The sequence below is a fragment of the Sus scrofa genome, chromosome 7, assembly GCF_054392235.1.
Source record: "Sus scrofa isolate SSC_HxYL_T2T_F1_AM1 chromosome 7, Sscrofa_HxYL_maternal_Yorkshire_Landrace_v2.0, whole genome shotgun sequence".
In the NCBI taxonomy this organism is placed as follows: Eukaryota; Metazoa; Chordata; class Mammalia; order Artiodactyla; family Suidae; genus Sus; species Sus scrofa.
The window spans coordinates 60,372,230-60,390,959 of NC_139389.1; the positions used below are offsets into that span (position 1 = coordinate 60,372,230).

General features: G+C 38.5%; 1 protein-coding gene across 2 annotated transcripts in view; it reads left to right on the plus strand.

Moving 5' to 3' along the window:
• The window catches only part of HDGFL3 (HDGF like 3), an 87,722-nt gene that overhangs the window by 54,992 nt on the left and 14,000 nt on the right, over positions 1-18,730 (plus strand). Inside the window, exons 3-5 of one of the 2 annotated variants that reach the window (XM_021098881.2) lie at positions 1,326-1,464; positions 6,249-6,407; positions 12,787-12,933. In XM_021098881.2, the coding sequence (XP_020954540.1) occupies positions 1,326-1,464; positions 6,249-6,407; positions 12,787-12,933 (445 nt within the window). The remainder of the gene's footprint in view (positions 1-1,325; positions 1,465-6,248; positions 6,408-12,786; positions 12,934-18,730) is intronic. The other variant, XM_084968558.1, reaches the window with a different exon arrangement.

The window sequence follows — 18,730 nt, forward strand, 5'->3', positions numbered from 1 at the left end:
ACACAAATTGTCACTTCTCTTCTCAAAACCTATAATGTCTTCTCTTCTGACTCAAAGCCTTTATAGTGGCTTCCAAGGTTGGTCATAATATGCACTCTCACCCTGTATTTCTCTGACCTCATTTCACACAGCTCTCTTTTCCCTCATTTCACTCTAGCCTCACTGGCTTCTCAGTTGTCAGACCCACTAGGCATCCTCCCACCTCAGGGTCTTTTGTACTTGCTCTGCCTTCATTCTGCTCTACTCTTCCCCAGATAACTGCAGGGCTTCTTCCTTAACTCCTTTGGTTCTTAGATGGTCCCTTTTCAGTGAGGCCTTCCTTCTTGATTTGTATTTCTAAAACTATAAAATGCACCCCAAGTCCTTACTATCTCCTTTCTTCGCTTCATTTATATGTTTATGTATTTATTTTCAGCACACAGTACTGTGTATTTTATTTTTCTTTTTTTATTGTCTAAACCCCTACCCCTGCTACTAGAATGGATGTTCTGTGAGGGCAGAGATATTCATCTCTTTGTTCCCTGAAAAATCCCCAGCAGCTCTGGAATAATGCCTAATACATTAGAGATAGTCAATAAAATTTGTTGAATAAATGAATCAGTTTGAAATGAGTCTCAGCCAGGTTGTGCCCCTCTACCATGTCATTCACTAGGTTAATACTATAGATAATAATACTGAAGACTCTGGTTTAAATGCTCAGATTTCCTAGCCAGCCCTAGGATTTATTCTAATTCATTTCCTTTTCATAGCTGTGATTAATATAGAATAAAGTTTAAATTGAATAAGATTCTATCTACTTTGCCACTGCTGATTTTTTTCTTGTGTAAGTCCTCATTAAACACTAATGTGATTTTTAATTTGTAGAAATAATAGTGAATAAATATACTGTAGAGTTAAGATCATTTTTAATCTAGTGTTTATGTTTTTTTTACTATGTCTTACAAACCCCTTACCTATGAAAGATTAGCATAGATAAGTTTTATTTTAAAATGATAAATTCAATGGTCAAAGCACTCATCTTTAAAACTACTTGTATAACTAAAAATCGATCTCAAAAAAAAAAGACATTAGTGATTTAAAAATAAAACTAAGTAGCACAGTCCAGAGTTGCAGACTTACATACCCAGCTAATTTTTTTCTACCTCAGAGTATTTGTATAAAACACCTTGTGATATGTGCCTAACTCAGAGGGTATAATATATATAAACCCTAATTTATTAATTTATTTACTAAAATATGTTCTGATGTCTAAGTTAATATTGCTATTAAAACATCTTGTATTCGAAGATCAAAGTATCAATTCTCTTTCTACTGTATCTCTGCAGTGCATTTCTAGGTCCCAAAGACCTTTTCCCTTATAAGGAATACAAAGACAAGTTTGGGAAGTCAAACAAACGGAAAGGATTTAATGAAGGATTATGGGAAATAGAAAATAACCCAGGAGTAAAGTTTACTGGATACCAGGTGATGGTTTATTTCATTATCACTTGCTAAATCTCCTATTTTTGGTTTTAACTCTTTTTTAGTCTTTATTATATGTCCTTAGTACTAGTAATTACCTACCCATTTGAAGTCAGAATTCTTTTTGGCTCCAGTAGTATTCTGGATTAAATGTATAGACATATCTTGCTTTGTTGCACTTCACAGATACTGCATTTTTTACAAATTGAAGCTTGTGCCAGCACTGCATTGTGCAAGTATAGTAGCCCCATTTTTCCAACAACATTTGCTCACCTCATGTCTTGCTATTGTATTTTGGTAATATTTGCAATATTTCAAACTTTTTCATTATTCTGATATTTGTTATAGTGACCTGTGATCAGTGATCTTTGATGTTACTATTATAATTGTTGGGGGAGTTGCCACCAACCATAACCATATAAGATGATGAACTTAATTAATAAATGTTATGTGTGTTCTGACTGCTCTGCTGATCAGCTGTTCCCTTGTCTTTCTCCCTTTCCTCGGACCCCCCATCCCCTGAAACTCAGCGATACTGAAATTAGGCCATTTAATAACCCTGCAATGGAATCTAAGTGTACAAGTGAAAGAAAGTGCCACATATTTCTCACGTTACATCAAAAGCTAGAAATGACAAAGCTTAGTGGGGAAGGCATGTAGAAAACTGGGATAGACCGAAAGTTAGGCTTCTTGACCCCAGTTAGCCAAGTTGTGACTGCAATGGAAAAGTTCTTAAAGGAAATTAAAAGTACTACTCTGGTGAGTACATGAATAATGAGAAAGCAAAACAAACTTATTGCTTTAGGGAGAAGGTTTGAATGATCTGAATAAAAGATCAAACCAGCCACAACACTCCCTTAGGCCAAAGACTAGTCCAGAGAATGGCCCTAATTCTCTTCAATTCTATGAAGAAAAGTTTGAAGCTAGCAGAGGTTGGTTCCAGAGGTTTAAAGAAGAAGCTGTTCCTACAACATGGAAGTGCAAGGTGAAGCAGCAAGTGCTGATGGAGAAGTGGCAGCAAGTTACCCAGCATATCCGGCTAAGATAATTAATGACTGACAACTTACATACCTCAACAGCAAAAAACCCAACAACCCTGTTGAAAAATTGGCAAAAGATATGAATAGACATTTCTCTGAAGAAGATGCACAGATGGCCGACAAACACATGAAAAAATGCTCAACATCACTGATTATTAGAGAGATGCAAATCAAAACTACTCTGAGGTACCACCTCACACCTGTCAGAATGGCCATCATTTTTTTTTTTAATTCAAGGTGTGAACCAGGGGACTCAAGGTCTCAGGGACCAAGAGTGCTGCCTCAAGAAACCACACTGTTTTTATTGTGGTTTTTAGGATTGTGCTCTTTAGGATTACGTCAAGTGAGGCGGGGGGCTGTAGGTGCTGGATATAGTTCTTTTATTATTTTAAAAGTCTCGTAGCTGGTAGCTGGTTAAGCTTTTATTCTGATCTTTAGGTATTTAATAATCATTAGCGTTGAGGAAGGCTGGCCTTAGCTGTCTATGCATAGCATCTAGGGGATCATCACTGTGCTTACACAGAGACGCAGACGGCAGCATGCCTATCTGCAGCAACCCATGCCTAGGTTTGCACCTCGTTCTTGCTGATGCATGTCCCGCTAACAACCTCTCATAAATGCCCTGGTGCCATGAGGCTCCTCTTTCTCTTATTTTAACAGGATATATGCTGTGCAAATGGCGTGTCTATCTGCACAGGTCAGGTGTGCCTAGACCAGTGCCTTGTGTCCTCATTCAGCTGACCACATGAATAACTTGTAAGAATGGCCATCATTAACAAGTCAACAAATAACAAATGCTGGAGAGGGTGTGGAGAAAAGGGTACCCTCCTTCACTGTTGGTGGAACGTAAATTGGTACAACCACTATGGAAAACAGTGTGGAGGTACCTCAGAAAATTAAATATAGAACTACCGTATGACCCAGCAATCCCACTCTTGGGCACATACCCCTACAAAACTTTCATTCAAAAATATACTTGTACCCGTGTGTTCATTGCAGCACTATTCACAATAGCCAAGACCTGGAAACAACCTAAATGTCCATTGACAGACATTAATGGATGGATTAAGAAGGTATGGTATAGGTACACAATGAAATATTATTCAGCCATAAAAAAGAACAAAATAATGCCATTTGCAGCAACATGGATGGAACAGGAGATTCTTATACTAAGTGAAGTAAGTCAGAAAGAAAAAGACAAATACCATATAATATCTGGAATGTAATACACGGCACAGATGAACCTTTCCACAGAAAAGAAACTCATGGACTTGGAGAACAGACTTACAGTTGTTAAAGGGGGAGAGGGAGAGTGGGATGGACTGGGAATCGGGGTTTCATATATATATACATATATATATATATATATATATATATTTTTTTTTTTTTTTTTTTGCTTTTAGGGCTGTACTCCCGGCACATGGAGGTTCCCAGGCTAGGGGTCCAGTTGGAGCTACCGCTGCCAGCCTACACCATAGCCACCGCAACACAGGATTCAAGCCATGTCTGCAACCTACACCACAGCTCACGGCAATGCCAGATCCTTAACTCACTGAGCGAGGCCAGGGATTGAACCCACAACCTTATGGTTCCTAGTCGGATTGTTTCTGCTGCACCACAACAGGAACTCCAAGTTAGGGTTAATAGATGCAAACTATTGCATTTGGAGTGGATAAGCAATGAGATCTTGCTGTATAGCACAGGGAACTCTGTCCAGTCACTTGTGATGGAACATGATGGAGGACAATGGGAGAAAAAGAACGTGTGTGTGTGTGTGTGAGAGAGACTGGGTCATTTTGCTGTATAAAAATTGGCAGAACACTGTAAATCAACAATAATGGAAGAAATAAAAATCATTTTCAAATCCATACCCACAGTCATTAATTATCTTAGCTAGATATTCTGGGTAAGATAATACTGGAAGAAGACACCATCTGGGACTTTCATAGCTAGAGAGGTGAAGTCAGTGCCTCACTTCAAAGCCTCAAACAATATGCTGACTTTTGTTAGGGGCTAATGCAGCTGGCAATTTTCAGTTGAAGCCAGCGCTTGTTTATCATTCTGGAAATCCTAGGTCCCTTAAAAATTATGCTGAACCCACTTATTCTGCAAGCATTTTATAAATTCAACACTAAAGCCTTGTCAACACATCTGTTGACAAGATGGTTGACTGAATATTTTAAGCCCACTATATTGAGACCAACTGCTCACAAAAAAAGTTTCCTTTGAAGGTATCACTGCTCATTGACAAGGCACCTGGTCACCCAAGAGCTCCGATGGAGATATGCAATGAGATGAGTGTTGTTTTCCTGCCTCCTAACACAACATCCATTATGCAACCCATGGATCAAAGAGTAATTTAGACTTTCAAGTCTTATTATTTAAGAAATACTTCTTGTAAGTCTGTAGTGGCCAGAGATGGTGATACCTCTTCTGGATCTTGGCAAAAGTCAGTTGAAAACCTTCTGAAAAGGATTCACCATTTTATGTGACATTAAGAACATTCGTGGTTCACTGGAAGATTCAGCATTAACAGGAGTTTAAAAGAAGCGGATTCCAACCCTCATGGAGGGGTTCAAGACTTCAGTGAAGGAAGTAACTGCAGATGTGGTGGAAATAGCAAGAGAACCAGAAGTAGAGCCTGAATATGTAACTAAATTTCTGTGCAACCTCCTATTAAAACTTGAACAGATAAGGAATTGCTTCTTATGGATGAGCAAAGAGTTTAGTTTCTTGAGAGGGAAGCTACTCCTGCTAAAGTTTCTGTGAAAACTGTTGACATGACAACACAGGATTTAGAATATTGCATAAACTTAGTTGATAAATCAGTGGCAGGGTTTGAGAGAATTGATTCCAATTTTGAAAGAAATTCTGTGGTGGGAAAACTGCTATCAAACAACATTACATGCTACAAAGTTATCATTCTTGAAGGGAGGAGTAATGGATGTAGCTTAGTTGTTATTTTAAGAAATTGCCACAGCCATCAAACTTTAGCAGCCATCACCCTGATGAGTTAGCAGCCTTTAACATCAAGACAAGCCACTCCACCAGCAAAAAGATTATAATTCAATGAAGGTTCAGATGATGGTTAGCAATCAAGTATTTTTTTCTTTTTTAGCGCCATCCCCTTGGCATATGGAGGTTCCCAGGCTAGGGGTCAAATAGGAGTTGTACCTACCATCCTGCACCACAACCACAACAATGTCGGATCCGAGCAGCATCTGTGACCTACACCACAGCTCATGGCAATGCCAGATGTTTAAACCCACTGAGCAAGGCCCGGGATGGAACCTGCCTGCGTCCTCGTGGATGCTAGTCAGATTCATTTCCAGTGAGCCACAATAGGAATTCCGAAGTATTTTTTAATTAACATGCATACATGTGTATACATTGGTTTTTTTAGACATAATGCTATTGCACACTTAATAGGCTACATTATAGTATAAATACAAATTTTATATCCACTGGGTTACAGAAAATTCACGTGACTTGCTGTATTGCAATATTTGCTTTCCTGTGGTGGTCTAGAACTGAACCCCCAATGTCACCAAGGCTTGCTTGTAATTGTTACCATAAGAGGGTTCATGTTAAGGGGTCACTGGAAAATTGAAGTTGACAGCCCTTTATTTTGAAAATCTTGAGTAAGCTGAACTTTTTCTAATTAAAATAGAATGATTCTTTTCATAGTTGTTATGTTCTTTGCTATTTTTCAAAAATGTAATTAGGTAATATTTTAATATTTCTTAGGCAATTCAGCAACAGAGCTCTTCAGAAACTGAAGGAGAAGGCGGAAATACTGCAGATGCAAGCAGTGAGGAAGAAGGTGATAGAGTAGAAGAAGATGGAAAAGGCAAAAGAAAGAATGAAAAAGCAGGCTCAAAACGGAAAAAGTCATATACTTCAAAGGTTACTGAGGAACTTTTCTCTTTGTTATTAATGTCATATGCTATTAATGCCATATTCACTGAAAGTTTTTAAGTTATTTTTAATTTCATTGGACACATAGAAATATATTAGTTCTGTGGAGCCTCTACCTTTAAAGACAAGTAATATATCTGAGGGGAATAAGATAGTTAATCTTTAGGGAGTTCCCGTCGTGGCACAATGGTTAACGAATCCAACTAGGAACGATGAGGTTGCAGGTTTGATCCCTGGCCTCGCTCAGTGGGTTAAGGATCCGGCGTTGCCATGAGCTGTGGTGTAGGTTGCAGATGTGGCTCGGATCCTGCATTGCTGTGGCTGTGGTGTAGGCCGGTGGCTACAGCTCCAATTCAGCCCCAGCCTGGGAGCCTCCATATGCCGCGGGAAGCAGCCCTAGAAAAGGCAAAAAGACAAAAAAAAAAAAAAAAAGGTAGTTAATCTTTAATTTTAGATATGAGGGTACGTGCTCTTGACTCATCTGGGCTGTTTTACCCTGAAAATACTACCTTCTTAGTTGGAGAAAGACTATTCTTTAATTAAGGATATAAGAGTAGATATTCCTCCTGTAACAACCCCCAGATGAACTTTGAAGAATTTAGGAATATAAGAGACTCCATACAATTTAGGACTGTGTCTGGTGCTATAGTTGTAAACCTAAAGATGTACTCTTTCTTGTTTGTTTTAAAGAATGTACTTTAGCTCTTTATGTGTTCAGGTCTCATATTTCCAGATAACCTATTCTGTGTCAGACACATGTACGAGGTATATAGTGGTGAGCAAATCTGATTCCATCCCTTCCTTCATCCTGACCCTGCAATACAGTGGGTTGGGGGGTAGAAATAAGCAAACAACAAGAAGTAAATATAAATTCTGAGAAGTCTATGAAGGAAATGGCAGGGGCAAGGAATGACAGAATAAGTATACCTGTTTAGATAGAGTGGCCAGGCCTTTCCAGAAAAATGAAATTTGTGCTGAGATCTGAAAGAAGAACATGAGAGGAGGAGCCACGTGAGGCAGAGCCACAAAGCTCTGAGGCCCGGAAGAGTTTGATATGTCCAAAATTGAAAGAAGACAGGCACAACTGGAGAATCATGATCAGGAGGGAGAGACAGGCAAAGGCTGAGTAATGGAGACTGGTATGCCTTGTTAAGGAGTTTGGATTTTATTCCAAATGTAACAGTTATTTGTTGAAGGTGTGGCATGATCCTTGATTTGCAGATTGAAAGTTTAGGTTTTTCATATAGTGATTCAGAAATACACTTGAATAAACTATGGTTTGGGGGAAGTCATTCGCTTTTTAGAAGCTTAAAACAAGATAAATGGATCTTTGAAGATCAAAGGTTGGTATAAGTGTTGCTGTAATTGGTCTGTCACACAGTTGAATACTTGGATAAATGACTTCCATTTAGATTCTGGTGTTTAGTGGCTGGATATACTTAGGAAATTCCCTAAAAACAAGTATCAAGGGTTTATTAGACATTTTATTTTATAGTCAATAAAATTCACCCAGTTAGCATACAGGTGAAATTGTATGAATACATATTAGTTCCTGTACACCTAATGGAAAAAAATGGTATCTGCCTTAATGGGGATGAAGTTTGTGAATGACAACAAAATAATTAGAATTTTCCCCTTCAGACGGTCTTCCAGTGAGGTTATTTTTTAAGATGAAATTCTTTTAACATTTTGGACCTTAACACTGGTTTAATTTATTTTATTTAATTTATGATTGCCTGCTGAGCTAATATGAAAGCCATTCTGAATTATCTAAGCTATCTAATATATTCGTATTTAATAATGCGAATATGTGGCTTTTAAATGTCATTATTTTGGAGTTTCCTTGTGGTGCATTGGATTAAGTTTCTGGTATTGTCACTGAAGTGGCCTGATTGCTGCTGTGGCGTGGGTTCGATCCCTGGCCTAGGAACTTCCATATACTGTGGGAGTGGCCAAAAAATATTATATTATTGCTGTTGTGAAAACCAGAAGTGATGGGGCTCATACCTGAGGTGGATTTATAATTTAACACAGTAAAGAGGTAAAAACATACTTAACTTACTAAGGCTTATCTGTTTTAAATTAAAGAATCATTTTCTTTGCTCTCCTTCAGTATCACATCTTCCGTGATTACTTAAGAACCATGATTTTTTATTTTTAATATCAACTGAGTAACCTCACCCAGTAGTTCCCAAACTTTTGCATGCATCAAAATCACCTGGAGGGCTTGTTAAAACACATGCTGAGGGACTTCCTAAGCCCATTACAGTGGGTTAAAGGATCAGGCATTGCCACAGTTAGGGCATAGGTCACAGCTGCAGCTTGGATTCAGTCCCTGGCCCAGGAACTTACATATGCCTCAGATGCAGCCATTAAAAAAAAAATTTTTTAAAACCCACTGCTGAGCCTCACCACCCCCTCCTACCCCCGACCCCGCAAATTTCTGTTTCACTGGAGTCCAGGGTGCGGAATTAAATATCCAATGAAGCTGATATTGCCAATCTAGGAACCATATTTAGAGAACTACTTACCTGATAGAACCTCACTGCTCTCTTTAGCCTAACAAATGTTTTCTTTTTGTTGAATGTGGTGATCTTGTCTATGTCTGTCTCTTTTTATTTTTAATTGAAGTATAGTTGATTTACAATGTTAATTTCTGCCATACAGCGAAGTGATTCGGTTTTTATACATATGTTCTTTTTTTAATACTCTTTTCCATTATGGTTTATCACAGGATACTAAATATAATTCCCTGTGCTATACGTAGGACCTTAGTGTTTATCCATTCTGTATATAATGGCTTCGACCTGCTACTCCCAACCTTCCAGTCCATCCCTCTCCCAGCCCCCTCTCTTGGCAACCACAAGTCTGTTCTCTGTCAGTGAATCTGTTTCTGTTTCATGGATAAGTGAATTTTTGTCATTTTTTGGATTCCACATATAAGTGATATCATATGCTACTTATCTTTTTCTGACTTACTGCACTTACTATGAAAATAATCTCTAGGTCCATCCATGCTGCTGCAAATGGCATTATTTCGGTTTTTTATGGCTGAGTAGTATTCCATTGTGTATGTATATACACCACATCTTTATCCATTCATCTGTCAGCAGACCTTTAGGTTGTTTCCATGTCTTGGCTGTTATAAATAATGCTGCTATGAACATAGGGGTACATGTTTTCATAAGTTTTTTCTGGAGTGAGATGGTTGGATCATATGGCAACTCAATCCTTAATTTTTGAGGAATGTCCATACTGTTTTCTGTAGTGGTTGTACCAGTTTACATTCCCACCAACAATGTAGGAGGGCTTCCTTTTCTCCACACCCTCTCCAGCATTTGTCATTTGTAGACCTTTTTGATGATGGTTATTCTGACTGGTGTGAGGTGGTCCTTGTTGTAGTTTTGATTTGCATTTCTCTAGTAATTAGTGATATTGAGTGTCTTTTCATTTGCCTATTGGCCATCCATATGTCTTTGGAGAAATGTCTATTTAGTCCTTCTGCCCATTTTTCTATTGGGTTATTTTTTGTTGAGCAGTATGACCTGTTTGTGTGTTTTGGAAATTAAGCCCTTGTCTGTTGCATCATTTACAAATATTTTCTCCCATTCTATAGGTTGTCTTTTCATTTTGTTTATGGTTTCCTTTGCTGCACAAAATCCTAACACATCTGCCTCTTCAATTTGAATAATCTTCCTTTACCACTCCACAAACTTTTTGAACTGCATCTAAGTTAGGTTGAAGGAAAGGTCCCATATTCCCTCTGCTTGACCTAATTCCATTTTTCTGTGAGAAAAAATTCGATAATTATAATGAAAAGGCATACTAAAGCACATTTGAGGGAGATTATGTATATATCACTTTAGCAGTAAGTGTGTGTATGATTCATATTTGAGCCATAGTAGATACTGGAAAATTATAAGCAAAAAATATTTGGCATGCAAGTTATTTACTGTATAAAGTAGAGCTAATCAAAAAACCTCACAAACTTAACTGATGATGATAGTAAACTATTAATAATTTTAGTTAAAAACCAGGGGTGGTAACAGTTAGACATACAACCAATTCAAGACCACATTGATGAAACCCATGAAGAGTCCTTCCCCAAAATTACAGAAATTGCGATGATCTGAATGTGCACAGTAAGAGCTTTCCGAGGGTACCAAATATAGTTTGGCAGTCAGATTTCTTAGTAGAATACTGAATGTGACTCATTAGCAAAATGATAGTAATACCCTACTTCTAGTCTTTGTATACCAAATTATAATTCTTGTAAACTCACTTGTAGGGTTACTTTTAAGTATCCTTTGTAAGCACTATAAATTTTAGAGAGTTGTGCATTGTTATCTGTAAGACTATAGGTCAAGGACTATTATATGAGAATTACTTCATAAAGCAGTTACTACATATCAATAATTATACTGTATTTACTAGGAGAACAAAAGTATTTCACAGTAGTTCTATATTGTCATACTTTATCTTAACATTAACTCTAGGCATTCCCCCCTTGGATTATTAAATCCCTGCTTCCCCTCCATGTAAAAAGTGAAAACGACTGTTTGAAACGGACACTTTGGGCTTGGTTGGTAGTTTCAGTTAAGTAAAATAGAAGCAATGTAATTATATATTCTGGCACATAGCTAGAAGATATTTTCTCTTGGAAGTTGCAGTGTCGGGAATTCTCACAGTGGCTTAAGGATCCTGGCCATTGTCTCTGAGGTGGTACAGGTTTGATCCCCTGGCTGGCACAGTGTGTTAATGATCTTGGGTTGCTGCAGCTGTGGCATAGGTCATACCTGCGTCTCGGATTTCTGGCCTGAGAACTTCCATATGCTGTGGGTGTAGCCGAAAAAGAAAAAATAGTAATAATAAAATAAAATATTGATTGTCTGAGCAAACTCCAATTTGCTAATTCATTTCTGTAAAACTCAAAGTGACTTGCCTTAATAAGTTTTGCCTTAGCTGTTATTTGCCATGCGCTTAAAGGTTCTTAAAATTTCTCAGAAAGTCCTGGGATAGACCATGTTGGAAGAGAATATTAAAAAAAGAATGTATAGGAATTCCTGTTGTGGCTCAGCAGAAATGAATGCAACTAGTATCCACAAGGATGCGGTTTCGATCCTGATTAAGGATCTGGCGTTGCCATGAGCTGTGGTATAGGTTGCAGATGTGGCTCAGATCTGGAGTTGCTGTGGCTGTGGTGTAGGCCAGCAGCTGCAGCTCTGATTTGATCCCTAGCTGCAGGTGTGGCCCTAAAAAGAATAAAAACAGGAGTTCCCATTGTGGCTAAAGCAGAAATGAATCTGACTAGCACCCATGAGGATGCAGGTTCAATCCCTGGCCTTGCATTGACATGAGCAGTGGTGTAGGTCACAGATGTGGCTCAGATCCCGCTTTGTTTTGGCTGTGGTATAGGCTGACAGCTACAGCTCTGATTCGACCCCTGGCCTGGGAGCCTTCATATGCCATGGGTGCGGCCCTAAAAAGATACACACAAAAAAGAACATATATATGTAATATATGTATAACTGGGTCACTTTGCTGCAGGAACGGGCACAACATTGTAAATCAACTATAATAAAAATATATATATATAATTTTCTCATAAAGGAAATGTTAGTGAAATGTTCCATTTTATTTTCTTAAGGTGCTCAGCAGGGCCAGCTTTTGATAATTTTAATGCTGTTCTGCAGAGCAGCTCTGGCTGTGAACTGTAATTGTATTTTCATCTTCCTTGTAGAGTTCATCTTGGCTTCAAATGCAGATTGATAAGAAGAAAGGCTTTAAGTTCTTAAATAACTATCCATGATTTAGAAGATTAAAGTTCTTTATATCACGTGGTAATGCAAAAGTTTTGTTAAGATCATTCTGCATATACCATTAAGCAAATGGCTTCAACAAGCATTCCAACGTGAATATCCATATATTAATTTAGATAGTTTACCTTGCTTCTCTGGAGCTCACGTTCTACTATGAAATGATAGGGAAGGGCAAGGTGACCTTTAGGGTGCTTTCTAGCTCTGTGGCCTTCCTAAACTGGTGTCCATCAGCTGTATTTATTCATTGACAGTGTTCCAGGTATGTGAAATCTTTATGTTCTACTTTCAATATCACACTGCCAAAAAGAACTATAAGGTTATCTGGCCCACCTCCACTTCCTTTCCAGGTAGTTAAACTAAGGCCCACTGGAGTGAATGACTTGTCCAAGGTCATCTAGCTCAGACTTGGCACACTGCTTGTTGTATTGTATTCTGTATCAAGCTGCAAAGTCTGGACTGTAGGTCAGCTACGTCTGCATTTCTTTCTTACACTTGTGCATTTGGATTTCTACTTTTGACTATAGTTTTTCACTTGTCTAAACATTTAGAAATCCTCTAAACAGTCCCGGAAATCTCCAGGAGATGAGGATGACAAGGACTGCAAAGAAGAGGAAAACAAAAGCAGCTCTGAGGGTGGAGATGCCGGCAATGACACAAGAAACACAACTTCAGACTTGCAAAAAACCAGTGAAGGGGTAAGGACATGCCCGTAATTTTTGTTACCTTTCTGTTAACTGAGGAGACACTTTGCCTCAGAACAGGATTCCTATCACAGCATTAGGAGACGGCCTTCTCAGGTTGGCCTGTGCATTCACTCGCAGCTCCTGAATAAGGGACTAGGTGCTCAGAGTCGGAGAACCAAAGAGCCAGGTGGGAGTTCCACCTACCTATTGTCCTGGAACTCTAAGAACAGGTTTATTCCCCTTTTAAACTAACTTTAGCAACTTGAGAGTTTTTTAAAGTAAGGCACGAAGTATTGAAATTATGAAATGCTACCTCAGAATTTGACAGTTGTATTTCTTATATTATAAAATGAATGGCTTGTTCAAAATAGGGTATTTTATACTGATCCTTCTTTCCTTGAAGCAGTATGTAATTTAATATACCCACAGGGACTTTGAATATTTAAATATTCAAACTATATGTCAATATTGATATTTAAAGTACCCAAGGGGAAAACTTGTCCACTTTGAATCTTGTTAATGTCTCTTAACCCCTTAAGTTCAAAGTCATAGGCAGGTCTACCTTTGTATAAGTTTTATTGAAGGTAGATGCCCCTGATCATTTTTAGTGAAGGTAAATGCCTCTGGTCATTTTCCACGATCATTTTCCATGTCCCCTTTCTCTCCTATACCTTCATTTTCTTTTCCTCTGGCGCCCTGCTCTCTGCCTGTAAACAGTCTCTATGAAGAGCAGCAATTGGACAGCGGCAAATTGTTTTAAAACAATACCCATAAGATATATTCTTATCTTTAGTTAAATTCTGGTTTCAGCTGAGTTCTTGTCTGCTTTTATCAGTACTGTTTACTCTCAACTGTCTCCTCCTTCTTCCAGTTTCCCATAATTATTCCCAAGTTGTTATGATTCTGATTATTCCCTTACTCCTCTCCCCCAGCTCAGTTTTACACTATTCTCTGCCTGTCTTCCTTGTCTTGACCTCTCTCCAGTAAATAGTCCTCTATCATTATCTTTGCCTGCAGCCCTTCCAGGGACGCAGACCTGCTAACAGTCACTAAAGGCTTGAGTATCTAACCTGAATTTGATTTTCTTTTTGTCTCCATTCATCCTAGGAAGCCTCATATAGCAGAAACTACCACAGTTGTTTCTCCTTTACTACCAAACTCGTTTCTAGCTACACTTGCTGTGACAGAGAAAGAGGTAGTCTATACACCCTTACTACTCAAGAGTGTGTGGTCTGCAGAGAAGTAGCATCAGCATCACCTCGGGTCTTGTTAGAAATGCAAGATCTCAGGTCCAACCCCAGACCTACCAAATCAGAATTTGTACTATAACTAATGCCCCAGGTCATTCATATGTGTATTAAAGTTTGAGACCACTAATCTGCACCTTTCTGCTGCCAGAATCCAGAATATCCTCTCCTCCTCCTTTCTCCATGACTATAGTCTTTCTCCCATCAGTTGTTCCCTTTCTCTCCTATACCTTCATTTTCTTTTCCTCTGGCTCCCTACTCTCTGCCTGTAAATAGTATCAGGTCTCCTTTAATTTTAAAGATGCCTTCCTTCCACCATATATCCTACTATTTTCACCTTTCTCTTCATTTCTCATTTCTTGTCTTTTTTTTTTTTTTTTTTTTTTTTGGCATTTCTTGGGCTGCTCTCGCGGCATATGGAGGTTCCCAGGCTAGGGGTCTAATCGGAGCTATAGCCACCGGCTTACGCCAGAGCCATAGCAATGCAGGATCCTAGCCGCGTCTGCAACCTGCACCACAGCTCACAGCAACGCCAGATCCTTAACCCACTGAGCAAGGCCAGGGATCAAATCCACAACCTCATGGTTTCTAGTCGGATTTGTTAACCACTGCGCCACAACGGGAACTCCCCATTTCTCATTTTTTAAGTGTTTTCTTTTCTCCTAGTATCCGTTTTTTCACTTTCTTCTCATGCCTTAACCCATGGCTCTTCTTCTTTGACCATTTCATTGAAACTGTTCTTGTAGAGGGCCCTAGTGATCCTCTCATTGCCAAATCCAATGTCTACTTTACCCTTCTTCTACTCTGCAGCGTTAACCACTTTCTCCTCCTAACTTTGCCTCTAGGTCACCAGTCTTTTCTGCTACTGCCTCTCAGTCTCTTTCTAGAGCACCTTTCTCCAGTCTGTCTTGGCACACTTCTACAAGTTCCCCATGTCATCCTTTGCACTCACATGGCTTCAGCTGTTACGTATTACTGATAACTTTCCACTCTGTATCTCTTGCATCATAGATTTCATTTTTCTGTTAATGAAGCCATTCCTACTTTAGTATCTTGAAATCACCTCAGAAAATAGTTGCTACTAGAAGTAACAACAGCAGCAGAGTCAGAGTAGTAGTGGCTAACATTTTTACCATGTGCCACATACTATGTGAAATGTTGTCTGTGCATGTAATCCTCACACAAACCCCAGGAAGTGCAGGTGTTATCTTCATACTGAGGCTGAAAGGATAGGCCCAGGGTCACACAGCTAGTAAGAGCCTGAATTTGAAGTGAGAGTCTAAGATCTTTTTTTTTTTGGCCATGCCTGCAGCGGCATGTGGAATTTCCCGAGCCAGGGATGGAATCTGCACTACAGCAGCAACCCAAGCCATGGTAGTGACAACAGTGGATCCTTCTTTTAGATCTTTTTATTTTTAACCTGCTTCTAATAATATATTTTTATACACAAAAGAATATATATGCAATTTAAAATAGTAAACATAGTATTCTAATGAACTAGTGTTCTAGTTCAACCCCAAAACTAGAACGTAACTGGTATCTATTTACATGTTCTTCCTAGTCCCATCTTCTTCAAACCCAGAGATAACCACTAGTGCTATATTAATTATTTCCTTTCACTTTGAAAATTTAAGCCCATAGCTAACATATAGGTATATACCTAAATAATAATTTAATTTTGCTCACTTTTGAGTTTTTTAATTACTCAATGAATTTTGTTACATTTATAGTTGTACAACGATCATCACAACCAAATTTTACAGCATTTCCATCCCAAACCCTCAGTGCATCCCCCCACCCCCCAGCTTGTCTCATTTGGAAACCATAACTTTTTTAAACTCTGAGTCAGTATCTATTATTGTCTGACTGACTTCACTTAGTATGATAATTTCTAGGTCCATGCACATTGCTGCAAATGCCATTATTTCTTTCCTTTTAATGGCTGAGTAATATTCCATTGTGTATATATACCCATCTTCTTTATCCACTCTTCTGTTGATGGACATTTAGGTTGTTTCCATGATTGATTTTCAGATATTGAAGAATCCTTGCATCCCTAGGATAAATCCCACTTGACCATGATGTACAATCTTTTTAATGTATTGTTGGTTTTGGTTTGCTAGTATTTTGTTGAGGGTTTTTCCATCTATGTTCATCAGTGAAATTGACCTGTAATTTTCTTTTTTTTTTTTTTTGTGGTATCTTTGTCTGTTTTTGGTATCAGGGTGATGGTGGCCTCACAGGATGATTTTGGGAGTATTCCTTCTTCTGCAATTTTTTGGAATACTTTCAGAAGGAGAGGTGTTAGCTCTTCTCTAAATGTTTGATAGAATTCTGTGAAGCCATCTGGTCCTGGACTTTTTGTTCATAGGAAGTTTTTTTTTTTTTTTTTTTTTTTTTTTTTGGCTTTTTGCTATTTCTTGGGCCGCTCCCGTGGCATATGGAGGTTCCCAGGCTAGGGGTCGAATTGGAGCTGTAGCCACCGGCCTACACCAGAGCCACAGCAACGCGGGATCCGAGCCGCGTCTGCAACCTACACCACAGCTCACGGCAACGCCGGATCCTTAACCCACTGAGCAAGGGCAGGGACCGAACCCGCAACCTCATGGTTCCTAGTCGGATTCGTTAACCACTGCGCCACGACGGGAACTCCAGGAAGTTTTTAAATCACAGTTTCAACTTCAGTACTTGTGCTTGGTCTGTTCATCTTTTCTCTTTCATCTTGGTTTTAGTCTAGGAATATTGTACTTTTCTAAGAATTTGCCAATTTCTTCTAGGTTTTCTGTTTTATTGGCATACAGTTGCATGTAGTAGTCTCTTAACGATCCTTTGTATTTCTGTGATGTCCATTGTAACTTCTCCTTTTTCATTTCTAATTTTATTGAGTTGAGTCCTCTCTCTCTTTTTCTTGGTAAGTCTGGCTAAGGGTTTATTAATTTTGTTGATCTTTTCAAAGAACCAGCTTTTAGTTTCATTGATCTTTTCTATGGTTTTCTTTGATTCTATTTCATTATTACTACTCTGATCTTTATGATTTCTTTCCTTCTGCTAACTTTAGGTCTTGTTTGTTCGTCTGTCTCTAGCTGCTTTAGATGTAAAGTCAGGTTGTTTATTTGAGCTTTTTCTTATTTCCTGAGGTAGGCTTGTATTGCTATAAACTCCCCTCTTAGAATGGCTTTTGCTACATCCCTTAGGTTTTAGGGTGTCATATCTTTGTTGTCATTAGCTTCTGGGTATTTTTTTTTTATTTCCTCTTTGATTTCGTCAGTGATTCATTGGTTGTTTAGTAGCATGTTGTTTAGTCTCCACGTGTTTGTGTTTTTTGTAGTTTTTTTCTTGTTGTTGATTTCCAGTTATATAGCATTGTGGTTGGAAAAGATGCTTGATACGATTTCAATTTTCTTAAAATTACCGAGGCTTGATTTGTAGCCCAGTATGTGGTCAATCTTAGAGAATGTTCCATGTGCACTTGAGAAGAATGTGTATTCTGTTGCTTTTAGATGGAATATCCTATAAATATCTATTAAGTCCACCTGGTCTAATGCTTCATTCAGGGCCTGTGTTTCCTTATTGATTTTCTGTCTGGATGATCTGTCCATTGCTGTAAGTGGGGTGTTAAAGTACCCCACTATTATTGTGTTATTGTCAGTTTCTCCTTTTTTTTTTTTTTGTCTTTTGTCTTTTTTTTTGTTGTTGTTGTTGTTATTGTTGCTATTTCTTGGGCCACTCCCGCGGCATATGGAGGTTCCCAGGCTAGGGGTTGAATCGGAGCTGTAGCCACTGGCCTACTCCAGAGCCACAGCAATGCGGGATCTGAGCTGCGTCTGCAACCTACACCACAGCTCACGGCAACGCCAGATCATTAACCCACTGAGCAAGGGCAGGGATCAAACCCGCAACCTCATGGTTCCTAGTCGGATTCATTAACCACTGTGCCACGATGGGAGCTCCCAGTTTCTCCTTTTAAGGTTAGCAGTTGCCTTATATATTGTGGTAATCCTATGTTGGGTGCATATATTTTTAAAATTGTTATATCTTCTTCTTGGATTGATCCTTTGATCATTATGTAATGTCCTTCCTTGTCTCTTAAAATATTCTTCATTTTAAGGTCTATTTTGTCTGATATGAGTATTGCTACTCCAGCTTTCTTTTGATTCCCATTTGCATGGATTATTTTCTTCCATCCTCTCACTTTCAGTTTCAGACCCACTTTCAGAAGTGAAGCGGGTGTCTTGGAGACACCATATATATGGGTCTTGTTTTTGTATCCATTCATCCAATCTATGTCTTTTGGTTGGGGCATTTAGTCCATTTACATTGAAGATAATTATTGATATGTATGTTCTTATTGCCATTTTATTAACTGTTTTGGATTTGGTTTTGTTGCTCTTTTTTCTTCCCTTCTCTTGTTCTCTCCTCTTGTGGTTTGATGGCTATCTTTAGTGTTGTATTTGAGTTGACTTTTCTTATTTGTGTGTGTATCAATTGTAGATTTTTGGTTTGCAGTTGCCCTGAAGTTTTGATATAGGAGTGTGTATATATATATATATATGAGATTATTT